Genomic DNA, 22,973 nt, shown 5'->3' on the forward strand with positions numbered 1-22,973 from the left:
GGGTACCCAGCCCCCCAAGAGAGAGAGAGAGAGAGAGAGAGAGAGAGAGAGAGAGAGAGAGAGAGAGAGAGAGAGAGAGAGAGAGACAGACAGACAGACAGACAGACAGACAGACAGACAGACAGACAGACAGACAGACAGACAGACAGACAGACAGACAGACAGACAGACAGACAGACAGACAGACAGACAGACAGACAGACAGACAGACACAGACATCTTATCTATAGGCCTAATGGATGAAATTCAGCTTGGTTGCTAAAGTTGCATGTTGAGCAATTTTAAAAACATTTTTGAATATTAAAAATAGAAATCCTACATCGACACGTAAGCCTTTATCTTTATTAGTTGAATGATCAAAAACTATCCCATTCCCAATTTGCATGTATTTGAAAACATATTTACAACAAATGTATGAACGGCCAAATATGGTGCAAGCAAATAGCTGAGTTATTGAAATATTGTATTATATTTTAGTTAATGCTGACTGGGTGAGTGTAACTATCATCACTGTTTGAATGTTCATAAACAAATGGATGTGGACATTTTCACAATATAATATATAAATTAAAGTGTTCAGAAATTAGCTGTCTATTATAGCTTTTTTTTTTAACTTTCTTAAAAAAGTAATTAAAAATCTATAAAAAACAGGAAATCATCATATAAATGTTCTGATGAATTGAAAACGGTGGACCCTGTTGTAAACAAGTGTAATGCTTTATCATGGTTCTTTGTAACAGTTTTTGTAATGTTTCGTTAAAAATCAATAAATGAATCAATGAATCAATCAATGTCAGGCTGTGGATATTTAGAACAAGGTAATATATGTAATATATATAATTCTGATGGTCGAAAACATCATCCTGTGCTGTTATTCCCGAAATAGAGTAACAATAAAGTTTTGGTTGTGGCGATGTGATGATGATTCCATTGATTCGGTCTTGAAAATGAAAACTGACCTGGCTAGTGGCTAGTACTACTAGTAATAGTATAATAGATGAATTGAACAAGGTGGACCCTCTTGTAAACAAGTGTAATGCTTTATTGGGTCGTCCACTCACAGTTAACAGTCTTTGTATTGAGTTGTGCTTGAAATTTACTGTAATTCTGCAAACTGTTAATACATATTTCAATCAGAGTTATAAAGGAGGGCACTTTTTTTTAATCAACCGTCGAGTCAAATCAATTGCAATGCCTATTCCCTACGATAGGAGGCGGCAAAGTCAAAATAGTCTGGGAAGCTTTCAAGGTTTGAATTAAACAGCGGAGTCGATAATCCTTGCTGGACCCGGAGTCAGTCAGTCGTCGTAATTCTATGATTTTTTTTGTCCAATCCACCCAGCCCGTGTTCCGTTCCATTTGCAGGACTGTTTTCGGTTGCAGTGCAAACTGGCTCACTGACAGTGTTGACGATTGGAGATCCGAGAGTCGTCTGGGTTTGTTAACTATTTGTATCACACTGCGCTTCCGCCATGTTGAAGTGATTCAAGTTGTGTGACCGACTGAGTAGTGACTGCTGGCTGCCTGGGACAGAAGTGACAAGGAGCCCCATCAGAGATCGGACTAGATACAGTCGGGGGGGCTTGCCTTGCCTTGCTTGCTAGCGCGCCGGGTGACGCAGGAAAAACACCCGAAAAAAGCAGAGGAAAAAAGGAACACAGTAGGAATCATTATCGTCCCAGCAACCCGTTTGTGTCTCGGAAGGAAACAGCCGATGATATAGGCCACGTTTTATGTAATATTACGACGAAACCATCATCGCTCAAGGCTGGAACATAGCCCGTGAATAAAGAGGGGGAAGTCCTATCAAATTCATGGTGAGTTGTTAGCTTTACTAGCCGCGATAGCCCTTTCATCGCACGGGCATGTCACTCAGCAGATGCACGGTAACAACAATTCACCGAAGAAAGTGTCGACGCGACAAGCGTCGACACTTTTTTCTCTGAAATATTACGTCATTTTCTACCGAGTGATAGGCTCGGCGCGGCGAAATATAAATTAGCCCTAACTAGCCTCGCGTAGCTATAATGTTGAATACCAAGGATTTGTTATATATGTCACCGACGACATGCGGAAGTCCTTAGCGAAAAACAAATTCCGCAAGGGCCCCGGCTACACACTTCCGATTGTTTGTGATGTCACTGTGTCATCCGTTAGTATCTTTATCCTAACCTCTGTAGCAGGCTAGTGTTGCTAGCTCCCTCACACACAGCTCTAATATTAGCGTCAGCTGGTAGTAGTGGATGCAAAGGCAAAACGGCAAGAACTGACCGACTGTTATCAGCCAGTCGATGACAGCATTTCCTCCATTAGGTAACATATGTTGCAATTGTATGTACAATAGTATGTCAGAATCGATGATATGAAACTGTAATGTGCTGTTTTAACATCGCAACCCAGTCAGACTCAGTTAGCTGGCTATAGCTTCCCCCGATGACAATCTGAACTAGCCAGACTAGTATGTTAGCTATAGCTGTGTTAGCTGGTAAATGGACCCTGGGGTTGTCTACAAACTGACAATTCCATGTTTACAAGTTGTCTACATTTATAATTGTCTCACGCAATCTTGCAGTCAGTGTGGTTTGCATTGTGTCCGTGAAAGGTTTAATACAAGTTGTACTCTTTTTGTCCCGATCATTGAATTATTATGAATTTCATGGTTGTGTCTTTATTTGTTTTATATTACAAAAAAAATATTGCTGCCGCACAGAACACTTTCCAATTCAATTTCGGGAAGTAGACGAAGCCCCCTGTCTGTCAATAGCAATGGTTATTTGACGTTAGCTATGTGGCTAACTGGTTTGATAACTTGACAAAACGGCATCAAGTAGTAGTTGCGTTGAATTGAACCGCATTGGTGATAGTTAGCAGTGTTTTATATGATGGCACACTATTAAAGGTGCAGCATTAGCTGGCCAATGTTACGCCAATACTGGTGAAATAATTACTTGATTCGGTTTATGACGTTTTGTTTCGCTAGTAAGCTAACGCTAATCTTAGCTAACGTTGAGGCTTATAACTTGTACTTCGTCGCGCGACCGTGTCGCTCGATAAAAATGACGTATTTTCATATGAAAAACGTCGCGTCGACACTTTGTTTTAGTAGAAAACATGTCGATTTTGTCGAGGCTCGCGCGAAGGAGGAGAAATTAAAGCCCGACGGTTCCAACCCAGCAGGGTCGTTGCCCGTTATAAAATGGTGTTAACAACGCCACAGTTGGTTAACAATGACATAAGCTCAAACGTTGGCGCATATATATAAGGTGTTCACGGTCATTAAGCAATAAGTGTGTGTCCGTCAACTCGTTAGCCATTCATCATTGTGCAGCATTTGGACGAAGTGTAATGTCAGGCCTGTCAGACCGTGGCCTGTGTCTGTGTCAATGGAACAGGCTTTGGACGAGGCCTTCTCTCCTCTGCTGTCTGTCTGGGCGGATCGCCTTGCAAGCCCAAAATAGCCGACATACAAGCTCACAGCGGGTCGGATCGCGGCGCGATGTGGGCTTGTAGATCTGCTATTTTAGGCGCGCGGCACCGGCGCGCAACTAACTATAAATCCAAGCACAACATCGGCTACCGCATCCAAGAGCAGGCGTTAACTAACTCAATTGCCAGCTGCTAGTTTAGCAAGCTTATTATGTAATATTACGTTATATTTTTTTTAACGTTATGCTCTTTAGGTCAGTTATCTGTTCAGAAGGCATTGTAAGCTAACATAATGTAGATGGCTGGGGTTTTATTCCATTTTACCCCCTTCACATGCCTGTTCGTTCTAACAGCAACCATACTTATCATTGGTGCTGATATAGGTCATGTCCTGTTAATTGCACATTAGTGATTAATTAAATACATACGGTTTACTTTGGGTTTAACCTGCCCCCTTCATATAACAAACAAGTGGCTATGTGGGATGCTTTCTTCTGGCTAGCTAAATATCTCAGCTCATCGTTGTAATGGCTTGCTTTTTGTATAAACCAACGTGTTCCAGTTGTCCTCCTTGAGATGGTATGCCTAAGATGTTATGGTTTTATGTCATGTATTGATTATTGACTTGGTTCAGATTGCTGATATCAGCTATCATTGGATACTTCCAACACTAAATTGTAAAGTAATACTTAGTAATACACACCAAACAATGACAACAAAAACTCTTAACTGTTGGTCTCACTCTAAGGTCTCTCGCCACAGGATATAAATGACAACTCCATTCTCGGATTATAGATGTACCTGTATGCCCATGTGTAGCGGTAGATTCAGATTGTGCAGTGCACAGTACTAAATTACTGAACAGCATTTATATTGAACAAAATACAGTACCTGTTACAACAGATGTGTCTGTTAACAACCTTGTTGACGAGTGAATTACAGACCTGATGTTTTCCTTTCAAAAGTCCTCTAGTGTTGATTACATAGAAGAACATTAAATATGGATGCATAATATGTCAGGGTTATTTGCCTGTTTTCTTCCTTCAGACTTGCTGTATTTAACAACTTGATGGTTGAACAACAGGTTGAACCATGTACAATACAACTGACATGAATATGTCAGTTGTATTTAAAGTACAACTGACATGAATATGCATCATTGACGAGACAACCTGTATCTCAGCAATGATGATGTTGATGCTTTGCAGCTGTTACAGACTGAAACTGAAGCCATAGCTCCTGACTTGCGGGAGACCCTATTGTAAATAACCTAATAAGGGGGAAACGCATGCTGTTTGTATTGTATTCAATATTATGATGGTTTTTAAATTAAATCGTTGCTATTAAAGAAATTATCCCTACTGTATTCGGTTTTACCGTCAGATCACCCAACCATACTCTCTGCATGTGCCTGCCCTGTGATTTATGCCTAGCTACTGTGGTGCTGCTATGACACCTGCATTTCCCCATGAGATCAACAAAGATCTATCTAACTTTTTATGGCTAACACTAACTAGCTAATTATCCCGTATTCCATACTTCATACTTAACACAGCCTTCCCCAACCAGCTATTGCCCTGTAGGAGACCAGCCTTGCAGCTGCTGTGGTTTTTAATGTTATTTATTATTTTGACAGTCATAATTTGTTAGGTCTCACTCAAATGTGAAACCTTTCATCCATACAGTCTGAAGTTTTTAATGTATTTCCCCTCTGAATTTGTATCTGTCTAGTAGTCTATGAAACATGGTTGCTCGCTTCTGTTGTGTAGGCCTATTTCCAGTCATTTATTGATATGGTGTAACGGTAGGGAAGCAACGGGTATTTCTGGGCAGCAGACGACTGACAACAGTGAGGCTTTTAGCTGTGCACAGTGAGAGGAAGAGTAAACAATGCTCATCATTATGGCTGCTCATGGCCTTATGTGTCCTCTGGGGCTTGACTTTATAAGGGGTCAGCTTGCATATTATGATTGTCAACTACATTGAACCTTTGAGCTTTTTACATGGGGCGAGACCATGGTATGTTTAAGCAATGTTTCTTTTGTATTTATTTTTTGGGGTTAAAGGCTACTTTACAAACGAGATTGAAATTGACATTAACTATCGTTAATCTGCATGACTAGCCGGTCCTCATATGTAAGAGAAAATTAAAAGGATGACAAATGACTGTCCGGCTTCTCTGCCAACATTTCCATGGTTATTGCCGGAAAACCCCCATCTTGCTTGAAACTCACAAAGTCATGGTGTTTTCACTTTGTGGTGTCCTGTACTTTACTGGTTGTGGTCATTGGACTGTCTAGGAGTTTTATTGGGTGTAAGTTCATTATTACACCGCAGCCCCCCACCCTCAACTTCCCATCACCTCTGGGATAAGGACCACACTAAAAGTCATATCGTTATTTTCTAGTTTAGTTCTATTTTGAATATATCACCATGTATTCATTGAAGTGCCCACCTATTTTTGTATGTCCCATGGCTCATTTCTTACACATTACATTGCGTACAAATTAATAATTCAAATGAAGTTCAAATTAATTGGAAGTGAAATTAGTTTGCAAATTTATGAGAGCAATAGGTAAGCAATAGGTAATATTGACTACAGATAAACAGTAGAGGTATTTGTCATTGTATACATCCTAAACAGGGTGTTTTGACTTCAGTGATTAAAAGACCAAAAAGATCATTGTGTCGCCAATTACCGGTGACAGTGGAACATAATGATACGCTGCAGATCAATTTATTGATTAACCTCCTTGTGACATTGAATTTGAATTTCTTGCTAATGTGTGGTGGGCTAATACTAAATCATTCGTTCAATAATACTAAATCATTTGTTCTTATTCCTGGCTACTGTTTGATTTTTTTGTAAATGTACACACGAATGTAGCTAGCTACTGTAGCTACCCTTTATCAGAAGTTAATGGTGAATGAATTACATATCAATCACATAGCAGCACATCTATAGGTCCCTGTTTTGTTTCGCTTGGTAGTCTGTGTGATGCCCAGGTTTAGTGTTCTGTCAGTATGCTTTGTTTTTCAATGCTTTGTCTGAACTCAATGACAACACCTTGTGAGTGTTTGAAACATGGAGGGTAAAAATGGGCAGCTATTCTGAGCTTGTGTACATGGTTTGGTTTTGAGAACGCTTTGCTTAGTCGTGCAGTATGGCAAAATGGCTCACTTCCTTGTACGACAACTTCATTTTCTCTAAAAGCATTTTTTTAACAATAGTCACAGTAGCTAGCTGCCTGGAATGGACTGTGCAAGGTAGTGCAGAGTAGACGATTTTGCAAATATTTCCATAATTCTCTTATTTTGCTTACCGTATTAGCAAAAAAATAGTTTTCCCATTCATTCACATTCCAGTAAGACAACATTGTCTGCCTTTCATTATTTTCAAGGGGAGAAATTAACCTAATATGTTACTTTGCCTTTCATTCAAAGGAAAAAACTAACCGCAAGTCACTTAAAATAAAACTAGTTTTTGGTTTTAATCTCTATTTGTAAGGATTTACAAATATTATCTCTGGGAACACATGGGAGGAGCAAGCAGTGCGATTCATCAAGCTGAGGTGATGACACTGCAACCAGACACTCGAGCAACAAACACTGCCATAACTGTGAAGGAAGAGGAAAGCCATCTTACAAATGTACTTTTTCATACAACAACCGTTATTGTGCAGGCGCCAGGCGGCTGTGACTCAGGAGGTAGAGCTGGTCGTCCAATGATCCCTGGGTCTGCGGTTCGAATCCCGGCTCCTCCTGTCCCCATGTCGAAGTGTCCTTGAGCAAGACACTGAACCCTACATTGCCTCTAATGTGTTGGTCGGTGTGAGCTTGCCACCATTGGTGTGTGAATGTGGGAAGTGAGGACGCTGGCGTCGACTGTTCGCCGCTTCACCTCCAATGTATGAATGAATGAACCATTGTAAAGCGCGTTGAGCACTTGGAAAAGCGCTATAAAAATGCAATTCATTATTATTGTGAAATTAACTTCTGGGAGCATTTTAGGCAAGAATTCAATGGTTTACTGTAGATTTGGAATATTTGCTCATGTTGGAGCATGTTGGCTCTTTTTTGGACTGGGAGGTGATCAAATCTTTTGGTGCAGTGAATAGGCATATTTGGAGAACACATAATTGACAAGACAGCCTTAAAGAACCACTTAGCCTAATGTACACGAGTTAACAAGATGTAGTTTGAGCCAAGAATCTACAATTCAATACCACTGGTCTGCACACCAATAGTAGGCACACCTACCCACAATAGTGGATAAACTCCTGCAGTAACTGTATTGCTGATGTTTATATTTGATGCTTAATACAATGAGTGTGGCCTGCTGGATGAAAGTGGTATGGTGCTTGGGTGTCGGTGATTTCAGGCTCTTCCATCTTGGATGCTAAAGCATAGCATCAATGCCAGCGAGCTAAAATGAGTTCCATCCTTGCTCTAGAAAACGCTGGGGCCCTAGCAAAGGTGCACAGCAATTGGACCGGTTAAAACCGGTTAATCCTACTCATCAAAAGCACCCGTGCAAAATGTATTAATCGGGACGAGTATACCTGTTAACACATTCCCTGGCAGGATCATGAGGCCATTGTAATGCGCGAAAAACGCAGAAGAAGAGACCACTTCCACCCGACCCGGAAGTAATAGCCCTTCATATTTGAGCCACATCCTTATTCTAGTCTGTGTATCAATGCGCGATTGATTAACTCAAAGATTGTCTATATATATGAAGATGCATAAACTTAATTGGAGCTACTAGAGGCGCAATTCCTACTACAAATGCTACTACAAATCTACAAAAAGTACTGTAGGCATGGACCATGGTTTGCTCCTCCCCGACCTCCCCACCACCCTCCCCCTCGTCTCTCCCAGGCTGACAACAACACTGACAACGTCATCTGGATGAGCATTGAGAGCATTATGGCAAATTTCATGATTTCTCAAATCAGCCCCCATCAACCAAGAGTCTAAGACGGTTTACGGTTATGGAAAATATTATTAAGCATTGGAACACACACTTTCATTTCACGTTATAATATTCACATATTCTCAAAAAGGCGTGTGCCGACGTCACGCTGACTCACGCAGATACGGGAAGTAAAGCAAAGAGGGGACCTCTTGCAATTGGCCTCTTGGATTAACTTTCTGTGTATACTATTACTACTAGGCCTATATAATGTATCTATAATAGGATTAGGCCTATATGTTCATTATTTATTCTGACTTCCAAGTTCTTACTAAGTGATGTTTATGCAATCCAATAGCCTATGTTTCATTGTTTCATGTAGTTCTTCTAACTTTCAGTTAGTCCTATGAGCTTAAGTTGAATGTTTCTTAAATGGAACGTGAGGACATTACTTTAATATTTAGGCTACAATCTAGTCTTACTAGTGCTAGTGCTTATAGTTAATTAGAGCCGGAGGACTCATTGGTTACAAAAAGATGTCCCAGACAGCCTCTGCACAGCATAGAAGACTTGTAGTCCAATCGCCAACCAGGCAGTCCGTGGCATGTATAATATTTCTATAACCAAAAAGAATGTCAAAGTTAAATGTCAAATAACATGCGTCTCACACTCTCACTTTACTGGCGAAATAGTGCCACCTACTGCTTATTTTATTATCTTATTTCATATCTCCCATGAGTCGCATTATGTCAGTGGATGGAAACGGCAGACAATTATTTTCTTTTTTCGACTATAATAACAATTTTTGCAAAGGATTAATGGAAAAGCACTTACGGTATAACCTTGTATCGTACCGTATTTGAAGGCGGTCGGGCAAACAGTTCTCAAATTACATGGATTACAGACGTGCACACGTATGTACAGAGATTGTAAAATGTACAGATTAATTGTCTCCACCAGGCCGAAGGCATGGGGAGAGAGTATGTTTTGCACTCCGTCCGTGTGTCCTTCCGTCCGTCCGTCCGTCCGTTATAAGCTAATCTCCGGCACCGTTGGCCCGTTCCATGCCAAACTGTGCACACACACTCCCTGGATGCCAACGACGAACCTCTGCCCCAAATATTCCTCAATGGCCTGTTATAGCGCCACCATGAGGCCGATTTAGGCAAAACATATTTCTGTAGATAACTCGTACACATTTTATCCATACATCACACAATTCGGTATACACTATCTCCATAGTCATGTGATAACACAGATCTGCACAATTTCCCATCTTCCATCCTGATTGGCTAAGATTGCCTTCCAAAGCTCACATGATTGGTCCGTTTCGAACAAAATGCCACAAATCACAAACACAGTGTCCAATTTCCATCAAATTATACACGCACATTTCCACTAGGCCGAGGACGACATGCCACTATTTCTTTCCCAAATCAGCCTCACGGTGGCGCTATAACAGGCCAATTCCTGTTTTTACCTATAACTGCATCGACAACTTATGTATACGCACTCCCTAAAGGCCATGGAAAAACATTTTCCCTGCATCCCTCCACATCTGCCGGTTATAGCGCCACCATGAGGCCGATTTCTGCAAAACACATTGTTTATGTTGGTCGCACAGATTTCATCCAAATCTCACGCAAATCTGTACACATGATCTCTGTAGTCATGTGATCAAGACGAGCCTGTTGGATTTCTCAGATTCTACACTGATTAGCTAAGATTGCCTTCCAAAGTTTTCAGGAGTAGCCCGTTTTGTACAAAATGCTGCACATGTCCTGCTCATCCAGAATTCTATCCTCAGAGATGCTATGAGTGATCTGGCTCTGCATTTCCTCAACAAAATGAAGAAAATTGTTGCAAAAAACAAAAAAACATGTTTATATTACTCCTAAACATTTTGCCAAACATCACACACACTCCTATCCTCCTGGTGGAGACCTGTGCCCAGAAGGGCACTTTTTCTAGTTTAGAATATTCCTGGCTGATTGAATTTAGTTTTCTATGTCTGACTTACCAATACAGATTTGTTTCCGATTTTCTCTCTACTAGACCGGTGCCCAGCTGTAGAGCACCGAGTCGGTAACGATGGAAGTTGGAGATCCATGCCTCACCCGGCTATGCAATACCCGTTGTACCCATGTCAGAGTACCCGTTCCACCCATCTGTCTATGTCCCTTTTATGCCCATATATGGAGATTTCTGTATCTGTCGCGCTGTGCCGAGTGGAATAGTAAGAGTGGCGACGCGCTTTGATCTCGCCGCAAAGGGGGTGGGTGCCTATGGGCTATAGTTCCAAACATCGGAACTATCCCATTGAGATAGAATGAGCACTTCCGCATTCCATTGTTACAATGGGACTCAACGCTAGTGTCGCCACTCGCTCTGTTTCCCTTTATTCCTATATATGGAGTTCTGTGTCAGGCATGCCCAAATATGGAGTGTTGTGATGTCAGAACAGGCAAGCTCCATATATGGCCTGTTATGTCGTTACGATGTCAGAACATGCAATGTCAGATTTGGCAGGCATGCCGAAATATGGAGTTTTTGTCAGGCATGCCCAAATATGGAGTCTATGCAGATGTCAGAACATATTTGTGATGTCAGAACAGGCCAGCTCCATATATGGACCTTGGGCAGGGGCCCTGTCCAGAGGCCGGGCGGAGGCCTTTTTGGGGTGGTTCTGGACAACCGTGGGTCCGACCGACTCAACACCGGGCACTGGTGGTGTGGAACACGTGTGTCGAATTTGAAGGCTTTTTTGGGGTGGTTCTGGTATAAGCTATTTTGAATCGAATAATGAATCTGAATCAAAGTAATTTTGTCGTTTACTAAAATATTCACTCCTATACAGTATGTATGTTACTGTATATGTCTTGCGTAGCGATACTAATATCACTACGTGGATATTAGTCTCGTCCGCCTCAGTGTTAGATTTATTTTTAGCAATGTCTCGCGCCCCATATTTGAATACTGGGCCCTGGTTGGTTATAGCCTGGTTCCAGACGAATCTGATTGACCGTAACCATTTCGGCCGTGAAGCCCTCCCACAATTGCGATGGGCCAGACTTAATCTGCCTGGGGCAATATGCATTGCAAAGGCAGATGAAGGCTGGCTACGTGAGGCTAGAATATGTCATAGTCCAAGAAGAGAATCGGTCAGAGCGAAGGTGCGCTCCTTCTTACTTATCCAAGTCCCGAGGCGGAGCAACTGCGTGAGGCTTTGATGTCCCTGCTGCTTGTAGAAAGCGAATGCTCTGCTCACAGCTGACTGCCAACAAACACATTTAGCCCTAGCAGCTATGCTAGAAGTAACGTTGCCTCCCTTCAAAGTGGTCCGAAAATGGATTCAAACGTCATTCTGAATTAAAAAAAAGAAAAAGATTAAGATTATTGCTATGGGACTCATCGGTGTCTCCCCGGCTTCCGGGGCCTACCAGGAGTGTTTCCTTAGGCATGACGAATGAAGTGGACTTGAGCAACAAGAGGCACCGCTGAGCGAGCTAAAGCGAGTGCGTTGCCGTACCGAACTTTGGGAAGTACCCTTAAGTCGGGTTTCGTTCCAATAGGGATAAAATCATAAGTAATCGTCTCCCCTACACAATATATCCGAGACGGCTTATATATCCGAGCTGTGCCAAGTTCCCAGCTGATCTGACGGGAATAGACCCATAGTCTGCTATCTGGAGTTAGTGGAACAGGTTTTTTACGCTGGCTATCTGGTCACCTTTTGTAAATCTTATCACTCCCACTTCTGTATGAAATTCATAACGCATCGGTTCCACCCCCAACTGTACATAGGTCACTTGGCAGGTAGTTGGGGAGGGAAGATGGCAAATAGCCTAATCCCAGGCCAGCTGTTAGAAATACATTTGATTTGGAATCCAGCTTTGAAGACTGAGAGACATTTCTGACCATCTGTTTGTTTACTTGGCTTGTGAATTTCACATAAACCAGCCTGTGCACTAACCTTTGCCCTTCCTCCCTGCTCCAGGTTATGCAATGGTCTCAGCGGCCGATCCAGACCTCCAGGTGCTTGTGTCCCTCTCTCTCGTGTTCGGGCTCCCATCCCTCCGCTCTGCGGCTGAGGCGGCTGTGATTTCCCTCCTGGCCAGTGCTCCGTAAGAGGCCAAGATTGCCAAAATCTGCCCCGTGGCGAGCATGACGGCCACCACGCGTGGCTCTCCAGTGGGAGGCAATGACAGTCAGGGTCAGGGCCAGGGCCAGGCGCCCGACGCCCAGAGCCAGCCCCCACCGCCACAGAACCAGGTCAGTGTGATCTCGACAGTCAACACTAATTAACATTACCTTACTCGCCTTTTAGTCACCTGTCCATCACTATCTTTAAGAACTCATTTTCTGTTTTTCAAGAAGTCATTTCTCTTTTAATGTCTACCATCTCATCTCCTTTGTGTAGATCCTCCCCCACTTTTGTTTCTCATATTTATTTATTTTTGATCGTTTTTTTTCCCCTCTCTGCCAGTCGCTACTCTTGTCCGGCTCTTTTCTCACCATCTAGATTTTCAGATGGCTGTGTGTTACTGCACCACAGAACAATGTCAGCGGCACTACAGACATGTCATTAAATTAAACTGCAAAGGGAGGAGGAGGAATGGTTTTTGTCCGCCTTGCTCCCTATGACTGCAGATACTGCAGCACAGATTTTTAATTCTTCCTCCAACAGCTAGTGCTCATACCTAAACACACAGATGCCCAAGGAAAGGAATAAAGAGGGAGGGAGCGGAAAAGGGTGAGAAGTCAATCAATGAACAATCAAAGCCAATCAATGACCTCTGTTCATCAATGAACAGAGGCTCCTGAGTGATAGATAAAGGACGTGTGTTAGTGTTCATGCGGTGCACATCCTCTGCGCGTGTGCACGGCCGCCGTCGGTTAGAGATGAGCGGTGTCGAGACGTGAGAGGCAGGCTGCCTATATAGGTCAGGCAAGCAGAAGGAGCCTTCTCCACACACCCCCACATTTCCCAGTATGCAGCTCACTCTCCGGGTGTCTCTTTAGCTTGTGCGTGCACAGCTGCTGATGCCACCATCGTTGCTCATAGAAGATCAACCAAGGACTGGCGGTTAAATGCACATCCTCGCACACATACGGTACCTCACACCGTCTTCTGTTAACACCTCGACATAGCCCACAGACCGCCACATTTATACTTATTACTAACACAAGCATGTTTGGCTTTGTGCAGTCCAGAGCTTCTCTAGGGAGAGTGGATATTAAATTAATATTAACACGGCAGCCTGAATAACGATAGGAGCACGATTCAAAAGGACAACTTTGTTTTGTATTCAACAAAGGTTCATGTTTTAGTTTATTGGAGATGAGTGTTATTTGTTTTCATTCGCTGCGTTCTTTTGTTTTAGTGATTTTGGCTATTTTTTGACAGGGGGTGGGGGTATTCGAACAAGTGGCTATTGCGATTCGCTAATTGTTATTTACTATAGTTCTACTAGACCCCAGGAAATTACATCTGGTGACAAAAGATCACAGTTTTAAAAAAACAAAACCGGCCGGTAAAACCAGGGTTTTGACCACTTGAGGGCGCGCTTCAGTCATTTTCATGTTTTTTCCATAGCTGTGACCATAGCTATGATGCATGTTGGATTAGCATGTAAAGACGCTCCACCCCCCTGCCCCCATTCACTTGAAACCTGACACCTTGTGTGTGCTGCGCTCCTGGCTGCTCTGCAGGCTACAGCAGATTATTAAGCTTTATAATCACAAATTGCACAGCGCAGGTATAATTTAACAACATTAAAAACTAGAAAAAGTGCCCCTCGGGGCACAGGTCTCCACCAGGGCAGGTCAGGTTGTGGCCTCCTGGTGGCGCTATAATAGGTCAATGTGAAAAGGGTGCCATTTCTTCATACGCCTTTGATGGCAATTGGATGATTTGAGGCATTTTGTTCCAAAAATGTGTTTTGCAAAAATCAACATGTTGGTGGCGCTATAACAGGCCAATGTGAAAAAGGTGGGATATATTCCTCAGCCTAGTAAGAAAATGTGCGAAAGATTTCACGTAAATTGCATGCTGTGTTCATGATTTGAGGCTTTTGTTCAAAACGGGGCAATCTTGCAAACTGTGAAAGCCAATTATAGCCAATTAGGAAATATCGGACAGATCCGACTTGAGCACATGACCATAGAGATACTGTGTAACGATTTGTGAAATTTTTGGACAGAATCTGGAGGAGTAATATCAAAAAATTTGTTTTACAAAAGTCGGCCTCCTGGTGGCGCTATAAAAGGCAGATGCGGAAAATGCAGGTCAAAGGTTTGTCCTTGGCCTCTAGGGAGTGTGCATGCAACGTTTCATGCAGATCGGTGCAGTTTTAGGTAAATGTGAAAAGCTGCCTCATGGTGGTGCTATAACAGGCCGTTCTGGAAAATGTGGGGCATCGACCGGGTTAACGGTGCCGGAGATTAGCTGGTAACAGACGGACGGAAGGACACACACACGGACGGAGTGCAAAACATACTCTCTCCCCATGCCTTCGGCCTGGTGGAGACAATAAAGACTCATCATTATTAAGAAATCACATGATGTGAAGTGAGCGGTGGCTTGGGAGTCGAGCACAGTTGTTGACTTACTAGAATTGTCGACCTCTGGGTGAAACGCAAAAAAAGATGGAAAGAAAAGACATTGGTGTTACACAAATAACTTGGCGTCCCATCATGCACCAGTAACCCAACATGCACTATTGTAATAGTTCTAGTTCATAATGTGAAGCTCAACGGCGCCACTTGGTGGTATTGTATTGCAACTGTCCGTACTCATGGAGACATGCATACATACATACATACATACATACATACTAGGGATGCACCGAAAGGGAAATTCTTGGCCGAATACCGAATATGATTAATATTATATATCTTTTTTCCTACCATTGCTTTCATGGCTGTACCTTAAAGCTACCTGATTTATGGCAAAATAAATGGTTATGGCAACACTTAACTTAAATAATAATCACTTATGGGTCCATAAAACATTTATTCAGCTCTTTTGAATGCATTAATTGCATACACTATTCGGTGATATATTTTCTGCCTATTCTGGCTGAAGCCGAATAGGTCGAAAATGCATTTTTAGCCATTTTCTGCGGACGAATATTCGGTGCATCACTAATACATACATACATACATACATACATACATATGTTTTAATCTGAATACCACATTAAGAAATTAGGATCAAATCAATCATACAGACATACATGCTGACACACAAAGCTCTCCTTTGGAGACGGTGCGGGTGTGCCACTGCTAAAAATAGCGGAAATAGTCAAGTGTTGTAAGATGTGTTGTAAGCTGCCATTTCTGCAATTTTTGGTAAATGTTTGAAAATGTATGAACATTTTTCTACATGGAAAGACGCTCCAATAATTGCAATTATGTAATAATTGTGACAGGCCTAGGAGGGAGGAGCCTGCTGGTTGGTCGGACAGGAACCAATCAGAAGGCTTACAAATAGATCAATTAGTAGTCAACAGTGTTTACACACGTCACCCACAATTGATGCCCATGGATTTTTTCAGAATAGAGACGTAGAGTGCCCAGCAGATTTCGCAGGGGGAATTTGTTTTTAGAAAAAAAGCAACAACAAAAAAAACCCAACACACACAATGTGTTAATATAGCCTCGGCTCATGTCAGGGGTACTAAAAAGAAAGCCTGGAAGAAACTGGTACCAGGTACTGGAAAATAACTTAAGTATACACCATATTTATATATTGCCTTATTCTCTTGTTCTGATTGCTCCAGACGTCGTCTCCAAACTCGTCCAATGAGAACTCTCCAGTGAGCCCTCCAGATGATCAGGCGGGCCAGGGGGATGCTCCCCCTCAGCTGGAGGAGGAGGAACCAGCCTTCCCTCACACGGACCTGGCCAAGCTGGATGACATGATTAACAGGTACACACACATGCACTTTAGTAAGTGTCCTTTGCTTGTGAGTCTGACTCTTGTCTTCCTATGAATTCACATGGATGTCTTGCTTTTATCGCAGGCCCCGCTGGGTTGTTCCAGTTCTGCCAAAGGGAGAGCTGGAAGTCCTCCTGGAAGCTGCTATAGATCTTTGTAAAAAAGGTACAGGTCGGATAACGTTACAGATTGATGGACAGATCCCCCCCCTTTTATGCTGATCATCAATGAATTTGGCCAAGAGCTAAATAACGAAAACCGTAACAAATCTTATACCATGTGGCATGTTTTATTTAACCCATTTTGGGCGGGAACCCCTTTTGGTGTTAAAATTATGTTATGCTTTAGCTATTGAAAAATAGCAGATCTACAAGCTCATAGCGCGCCACCGAGTGGCGCGCTACGAGCTTGTAGGTCTGCTATTTTTGAAAAATCGAAGAACGACTGACATAGAAACATAGCTTTTTCAGAAAACTGTCAGGACGTAGAAGACATTTTTAGAATCTGATCTCAGGTCAAAATGGGTTAATGTGACTTTAGAGCAAGTTTCCAAATGTCCATGTTTATTAGATCACTTTCTTACAGCGCTCCTCAGTTAATGAATGCATCTCTGAATGGTTTCCTTTTCTCTGCAGGACTGGATGTAAAGTGTGAGGCATGCCAGAGGTTTTTCCGGGATGGTCTGACCATCTCCTTCACTAAGATCCTGACAGATGAGGCAGTCAGTGGTTGGAAGTTTGAGATTCATGTGAGTGTTCTCAGTTCAACTCCATGCCCTGGTACTCTGAGCTATACTAGTATCTACCTTTTATTGGAGAATGATTCCATTTCATGGATATCAGCTTTACAATCGTATTTATTGTAATTTCATGGCATAATTAAAGCCAGCCGTTGAATAACTATTGCAGAAAAGATTGCTTCAAAGATTACTGTTGCTAATTTTGTGTAGGTGGGGTTACACAAAACAGCACTGACTGGAGTCTTTAGACTTTGATCCTGCCTATAGATAACCACATGTTTCCTCTGCGTAAAAGAGCAAAGGGTCTTGGGAGTTGTTGTTTTCGTTTGTTTATACATAAACATGACTTGGCAAAAAGAAAAGAAGAAAGACGTTCATTATAGAAATGAGAACTTTCTGGTAGACTTAATTGCTTTCTCTGGGATGATTCATCGCCTTTCTTTGTTATCTCAGTGGTTGTATTGTATTTGGTTCTCTGCAAATTGGGTTTTCTGTTTGGCTTTTCTCAGAGCTGAAGGATGCCCGGCATAGCCATGGGTGATCAATGATCTTTTTGTTAAAAGTAATTTAGCCATGGCCGAGTTATTCTGTTAACTTCATGAGATTGACCTGCCAAAACTTGAGCAGTGAAGCAGACTGTGTCGGACTGTGGACACAAAACACCAAAAAACATTGTTTTGAATAGGATTGAATTGATCAAATGTGAACCATGACATTGTACCTACGACTACACTCTTATTTGGTGCGCCATATCTTCTCTAGTTCTCATTAGTACACCCAAACAATAAAATGCAGTAAGCTATATGTTTGAAGCCTTCCCAGCCCCCGAGACAGCTATGTTGAGTCATTGCCATATTGATTTCACCTATCTGGTTCCTCCAGAGCTGTGTTCTAGTCCTACACATAAGAGCGAAAGGAAACACTGGATACACATGGCTGTAAAGAGTATTCTAGTTCTTCAGTTGAATATTATTGTTGAAGGCTGTACTAGGTCGCTTGGCGACTATCTGTAATAGGACAAAGGATGGCAACTTCTTCTTTTAGTCTTGACTGATGTTTTGTGTGTGAAGTGATGTTATCAGGTGGTCATTTGGTGTCATGGCTAATGCCCCCTTTCTCTCACAGAGGTGTATCATCAACAACACACACCGGCTGGTGGAGCTGTGTGTGGCCAAGCTCTCTCAGGACTGGTTCCCTCTACTGGAGCTGTTGGCCATGGCCACCAACCCCCACTGCAAGTTCCACATCTATAATGGCACGCGGCCCTCGGAGACTGTCCCCGCCGGGGCCCAGCTGGCTGATGACGAGCTCTTTGCCCGCCCCCCGGACCCTCGCTCACCCAAGGTGAGATGCCGCCACACAGACGTAATGCTATAGGCACTTGATTTTTACCCACATTCAAACAAAAATATCCTGCAATAATTGTTGTTCAGAAATGTCATTTGGGTTTCGGGGCACAGCAAAATCCCCCAATTATTGTATTATTATACTTGGGAAAGATTCAAGTAGCAAATGCTTTCCCTCACCTATTTATACTCTGTTGTACACGTTGTCGGAATACCTGTTGTACCCGTTTTCTGTGTCTCTTTATGCCCAATTGCCCATATATGGAGTTCCGTGTCAGGCATGCCCATATATGGAGTCTAGGCCACCTGTGATGGCGTCCGTGTACTCCATATATGGGGATATGCATATGGAGATTTGCAGATTTATCTATATTTTTGAGATCTGCTGATTCGACCGACTTTCCACTTGGCACATCACGTCCTCGGGTCCTTGCCGATAAGCACACTTTGAGTCACGTCGGTCCCATACTGTATATGCCGTGCGCATGACCATAATAGTCGTAGTGGTTGGATCGGCGTTTCAGGACAACCAACCGGATGTCCACTATATGCCTATATGTGGCCTTATCGGTTGAATCAGCAGTTCTGGACAACCATTCGTGTCAGCCATCTAGATGGTTCTTGTGATACGGGAATACAGACGGACACTTAGACAGAGATTTGGCGCATTTATTATTTGAAATGTATTTAAAGGAAAGCCCCTTGAGATGCATCATCTCGTTTTAGAGGGGGTCCTCGGGCACAACACAATAAATACAATACATAGACAAAACAGTACATGTCAAGACACAGCAATACACTTACAACATCAAAAACATAGAGGCTCTCCGATCCACTCAAAACACTACATCAAAGACCAGTAGCATCTGCACTGCAACACCTTACAAAATACTAATAATAGTGATAATAATGATGATAATAAAATAAAAGGAATAATCAAGCATTAAAGTACACACCTCTCCCCCAAACTTTAAGATCATTATTATTATTTTGTTTGTTCACTATCCCTGAAATGTCAGCATATTCTAAATGGTTATATTTAAAGCGTCATATTTGCTTTGATTAAAGACAACCTTTGCGGAATGTGGTTGATAGATTGTGTTTGCTTTTGGTCTTTAATGTTTTTTTTTTTCAAATGGGAGAAAGGCTTGAAATAGGTCTTCAATAACATAGAATTCTGGGTATGAGCTGAAATTGCTTTGCAAATGTCTGCCATCCATCTCAGGCGAATCTTAAGACACAGTCCAACATGTAACATGGTTTTCTTTAGGCTTATGTAAGATTAAGTGGCATTTCTGGATTGTCCAGCGGTCTCCTGAGATATTGCCATAGGGACAGCTTTCTGGACAATGGGCAGTTTCTGCATCTACAAACCAATAATTGATCTGTCTTACTTCTTGGAATGAATCCATATAGAGTATACAGCAGGGGTGCTCACACTTTTTGGACTTGAGAGCTACTTTCAAAATGACCAGATCAACAAGATCTACTCACCAAAAACCAAAAAAATGATGATCCCTTTGCTGAAAGTAGTTTAAAAATGAGGCGGCTTTGGAATAGCAGCGCTGGCGTTGCATGCAAGACAAACTCATTTGGATTTTGGAATGGGAAATAGAGAGTGAAATGGAATTGATGTTTTTTTGTTGTGTATAACTTAGTTGTAAATGCTATTGACATTTGTGCACAACATCATTGAAAACGTGTTGCATTGCTGGTTTGAGCTGACAGTCCCTTTTTTGATGTCAATCAAGTCACCTAAATTCAAGTGGCAGATGCCAAAATATATATTTAAACATAAATATATATGTCATGTGGTCTACATGGATTAAAGTTTTCTGTCTTTCATAAGGGGCATGTATGACAGGGGTTCTCAACCCGTGGGTCGCGACCCCTCGAGGGGTCGCCAAATTATTTTAGGGGGTCCCCAAATTATTTTCAAAAATAGCAGACCTACAAGCTCGTAGCGCGCCACTCGGTGGCGCGCTATGAGCTTGTAGATCTGCTATTTTTCAATAGCTAAATTATAACGATGCTTAAAACACCAAAAGAGGTTCCCGCCCAAAATGGTTTAAGGTTATTGTAGCAGTCAATTTATATTGGGGGTCGGGAGGGGGCGGGGCGGGGGTCCCGAGACATTGCCAAAGCATTTCCGGGGGTCCCCGGCCAAAAACGCTGAGAACCCCTGATGTATGAGACCAGTGCAGATATGCAAAAAAAAATACTAAGGCGGTGTGTAGCGATGGCCGAAGCCGTCAAAACGCATGCAGGCTTGGTAGTCTGCCTGTCTCTTTAAGAGCAGCTGTGGCCCGCTCACCCCTCCTCCTCACTCTGAGAGAGAAGCACACAGACTCACAGAGCAGGGTTCAGAGTAGGCATGTAAATTAGTGATGGGAGATTAATCTGCAAACACATCGGTATCGGCCGATTCTAGTTTTTTGTCATCAAAGTTTATTAATGAAGTTTATTAATGATTTTACAATTAAACAATGTTTAATTGTAAAATCATTAATAAACTTCATTAATAAAACATACAAAAAAAGCAAAGCTTTTGCACACCTACAGGCGACAGGTGCGTAGGAGAGGATACAGTGCCCGACAATGAAAAAGGAACAAACACCCGCACACTGTCTTCAAATGCAGTGAACCAACTTTTAATAGGGGAAACGGCAACGTTTCGGCCTATTCATCAGGCTATCTTTATCGTTAAAGATAAAGATAGCCTGATGAAGGCTGCATAGGTGGCTTTAATCCCTGTGTCTACTTGGTACTTGCACAGCCGTTGTGGTCTACTGGTAGATTGCAATCTACCTTTTGGGCACCCCTGGCATACAGGAACTGTAGCCTGGCGTTGGGCTTTGGTCAAACAGAGAATCCTTCTGTGAGAGGGAATGTAAATTAAAAATGATTAAAACCAGAAAAGCCGCCTAGGAGTATTAAAATACAGCTACTGCACTAGATGTACCTTATCTCAGTGAGGTACTACTGTGCTGCAGACTGTAGATACTTTGAGTTTATGCTCCCTCGTACAGCAGTGTGCGCCTAACATAAACGATCCACGCCAGTGTAGCCTGACATCGTGTTGCGGGTTCGAGTCCTGATCCCGACAGCCTTTGCTGCGTGTCACTCCCCATCTCTTTCTCACCATTTTCCTGTCAGCCTAACTGTCCTGTCAATAATAAAGGCAGAAAAAGCTCAAAAATAAATCTTAAATGATCTACAAGCTCATTTGCGCTTGTGACACGCTGTGAGCTTGTAGCTTATGTTTTGTCGTACGACAGTGTTGCTCTCCCAAAGTATTGTATCTACAAGCTCACATTGTGGACTTGTAGATCTTTTGATAGTTCTTATATTGCGTCCATAAGTGATGAATGATTGACATGGCAACTAGAATAGATTGGTGTGGTCTGGTCTGGTCAATGGAATCATTGTCATTTAGAAATTAGATCACATAGATGTTTGAACCGAGATTGTGATTTTAAACATTTGTGCTGTCCAAATCTCCAAGTGTCCAAATCTTATTATATGGCATTTTTATGTCCCGATTATCTCTGTGTTTTCCGCATCTCTGAAATCATGGATCCCTAGAATACACTGAATGGCAAAACCAGAAACACATTTTGGCAATCTCTGATGGCATTTTGGAAAAACAGATGCCGTTTAACCCATTCTGAACGGGAACCCCTTTTGGTGTTTTTAAGCATTATGTTATACTTTAGCTATTGAAAAATAGCAGATCTACAATCTCATAGCGAGTACCGAGTGCCGCGGTACGAGCTTGGAGATCTGCTATTTTTTGAATATATATATTCTTTCACAAGAAAGACATTCTTAACTACAACATTTTTAACTCAAATCTTTGCTTCTGGGGGGTGCCTGGAACTACATATTTTCAGATGGGAGTCCACGGCCAAATACAGATAATTCTGGGGGTCCTTGACATGAAAAAGGTTGAGCACCACTGAAAACTGTCAGGATTGAGAAGATATTTGTAGAATCGTCCTCAGTTCTAAATGGGTTAACCGTGTCTTTTTTTTAAATCTTCTGCTCTTTCTTTTATCAGGGCTGGTTGGTGGACTTAATAAACAAATTTGGCACGTTAAACGGGTTTCAAATGCTGCACGATCGCTTCATGAGTGGACAAGCACTGAACGTCCAGATCATCGCCGCACTTATCAAGTGAGTTTGCCTCAGTGAATTACAATGTGGACAACATTGTACACAATGTTCATGTGCTACTTTATGGATAGACTTTTTGGGCCAACTGTAACTTACTGGTTTCGTTTTTCCAAGTCCTGACTGTGTGTTTTGCCTCTCTTTTACAGGCCTTTTGGCCAGTGTTACGAGTTCCTCACATTGCACACAGTGAAGAAGTACTTCCTCCCAGTCATCGAGATGGTCCCCCAGTTTCTGGAGAGCCTCACGGATGAGGAGCTGAAAAAAGAGGCCAAGAACGAAGCCAAAAACGACGCACTGTCCATGATAATCAAGTCTCTGAAGAACCTGGCTTCACGAGTCCCAGGCCAGGAAGAGACTGTGAAGAATTTAGAGATTTTTAGGTTAAAAATGATTCTTAGGTGAGCATTTCTGACCTCGGTATAAGGTTAC

General features: G+C 42.3%; 1 protein-coding gene across 18 annotated transcripts in view; it reads left to right on the forward strand.

Moving 5' to 3' along the window:
* Nucleotides 1–1,310: 1,310 nt before the first annotated feature.
* The window catches only part of usp9 (ubiquitin specific peptidase 9), a 52,870-nt gene continuing 31,207 nt past the window's right edge, over nucleotides 1,311–22,973 (forward strand). For 7 of the 18 annotated variants that reach the window (XM_079517421.1, XM_079517422.1, XM_079517419.1 and 4 more), the window contains exons 1-8: nucleotides 1,313–1,817; nucleotides 12,339–12,613; nucleotides 16,126–16,274; nucleotides 16,369–16,448; nucleotides 16,919–17,031; nucleotides 18,148–18,366; nucleotides 22,429–22,544; nucleotides 22,691–22,942. In XM_079517421.1, coding sequence (XP_079373547.1) covers nucleotides 12,506–12,613; nucleotides 16,126–16,274; nucleotides 16,369–16,448; nucleotides 16,919–17,031; nucleotides 18,148–18,366; nucleotides 22,429–22,544; nucleotides 22,691–22,942 — 1,037 coding nt within the window. In that variant the 5' untranslated portion in view covers nucleotides 1,313–1,817; nucleotides 12,339–12,505. Of the gene's footprint in view, nucleotides 1,818–2,166; nucleotides 2,314–12,338; nucleotides 12,614–16,125; nucleotides 16,275–16,368; nucleotides 16,449–16,918; nucleotides 17,032–18,147; nucleotides 18,367–22,428; nucleotides 22,545–22,690; nucleotides 22,943–22,973 lie in introns of those variants that run through there. The other 11 variants (XM_079517407.1, XM_079517418.1, XM_079517411.1 and 8 more) reach the window with 4 other exon arrangements.

The sequence above is a fragment of the Electrona antarctica genome (assembly GCF_951216825.1).
Source record: "Electrona antarctica genome assembly, chromosome: 13".
In the NCBI taxonomy this organism is placed as follows: domain Eukaryota; kingdom Metazoa; phylum Chordata; class Actinopteri; order Myctophiformes; family Myctophidae; genus Electrona; species Electrona antarctica.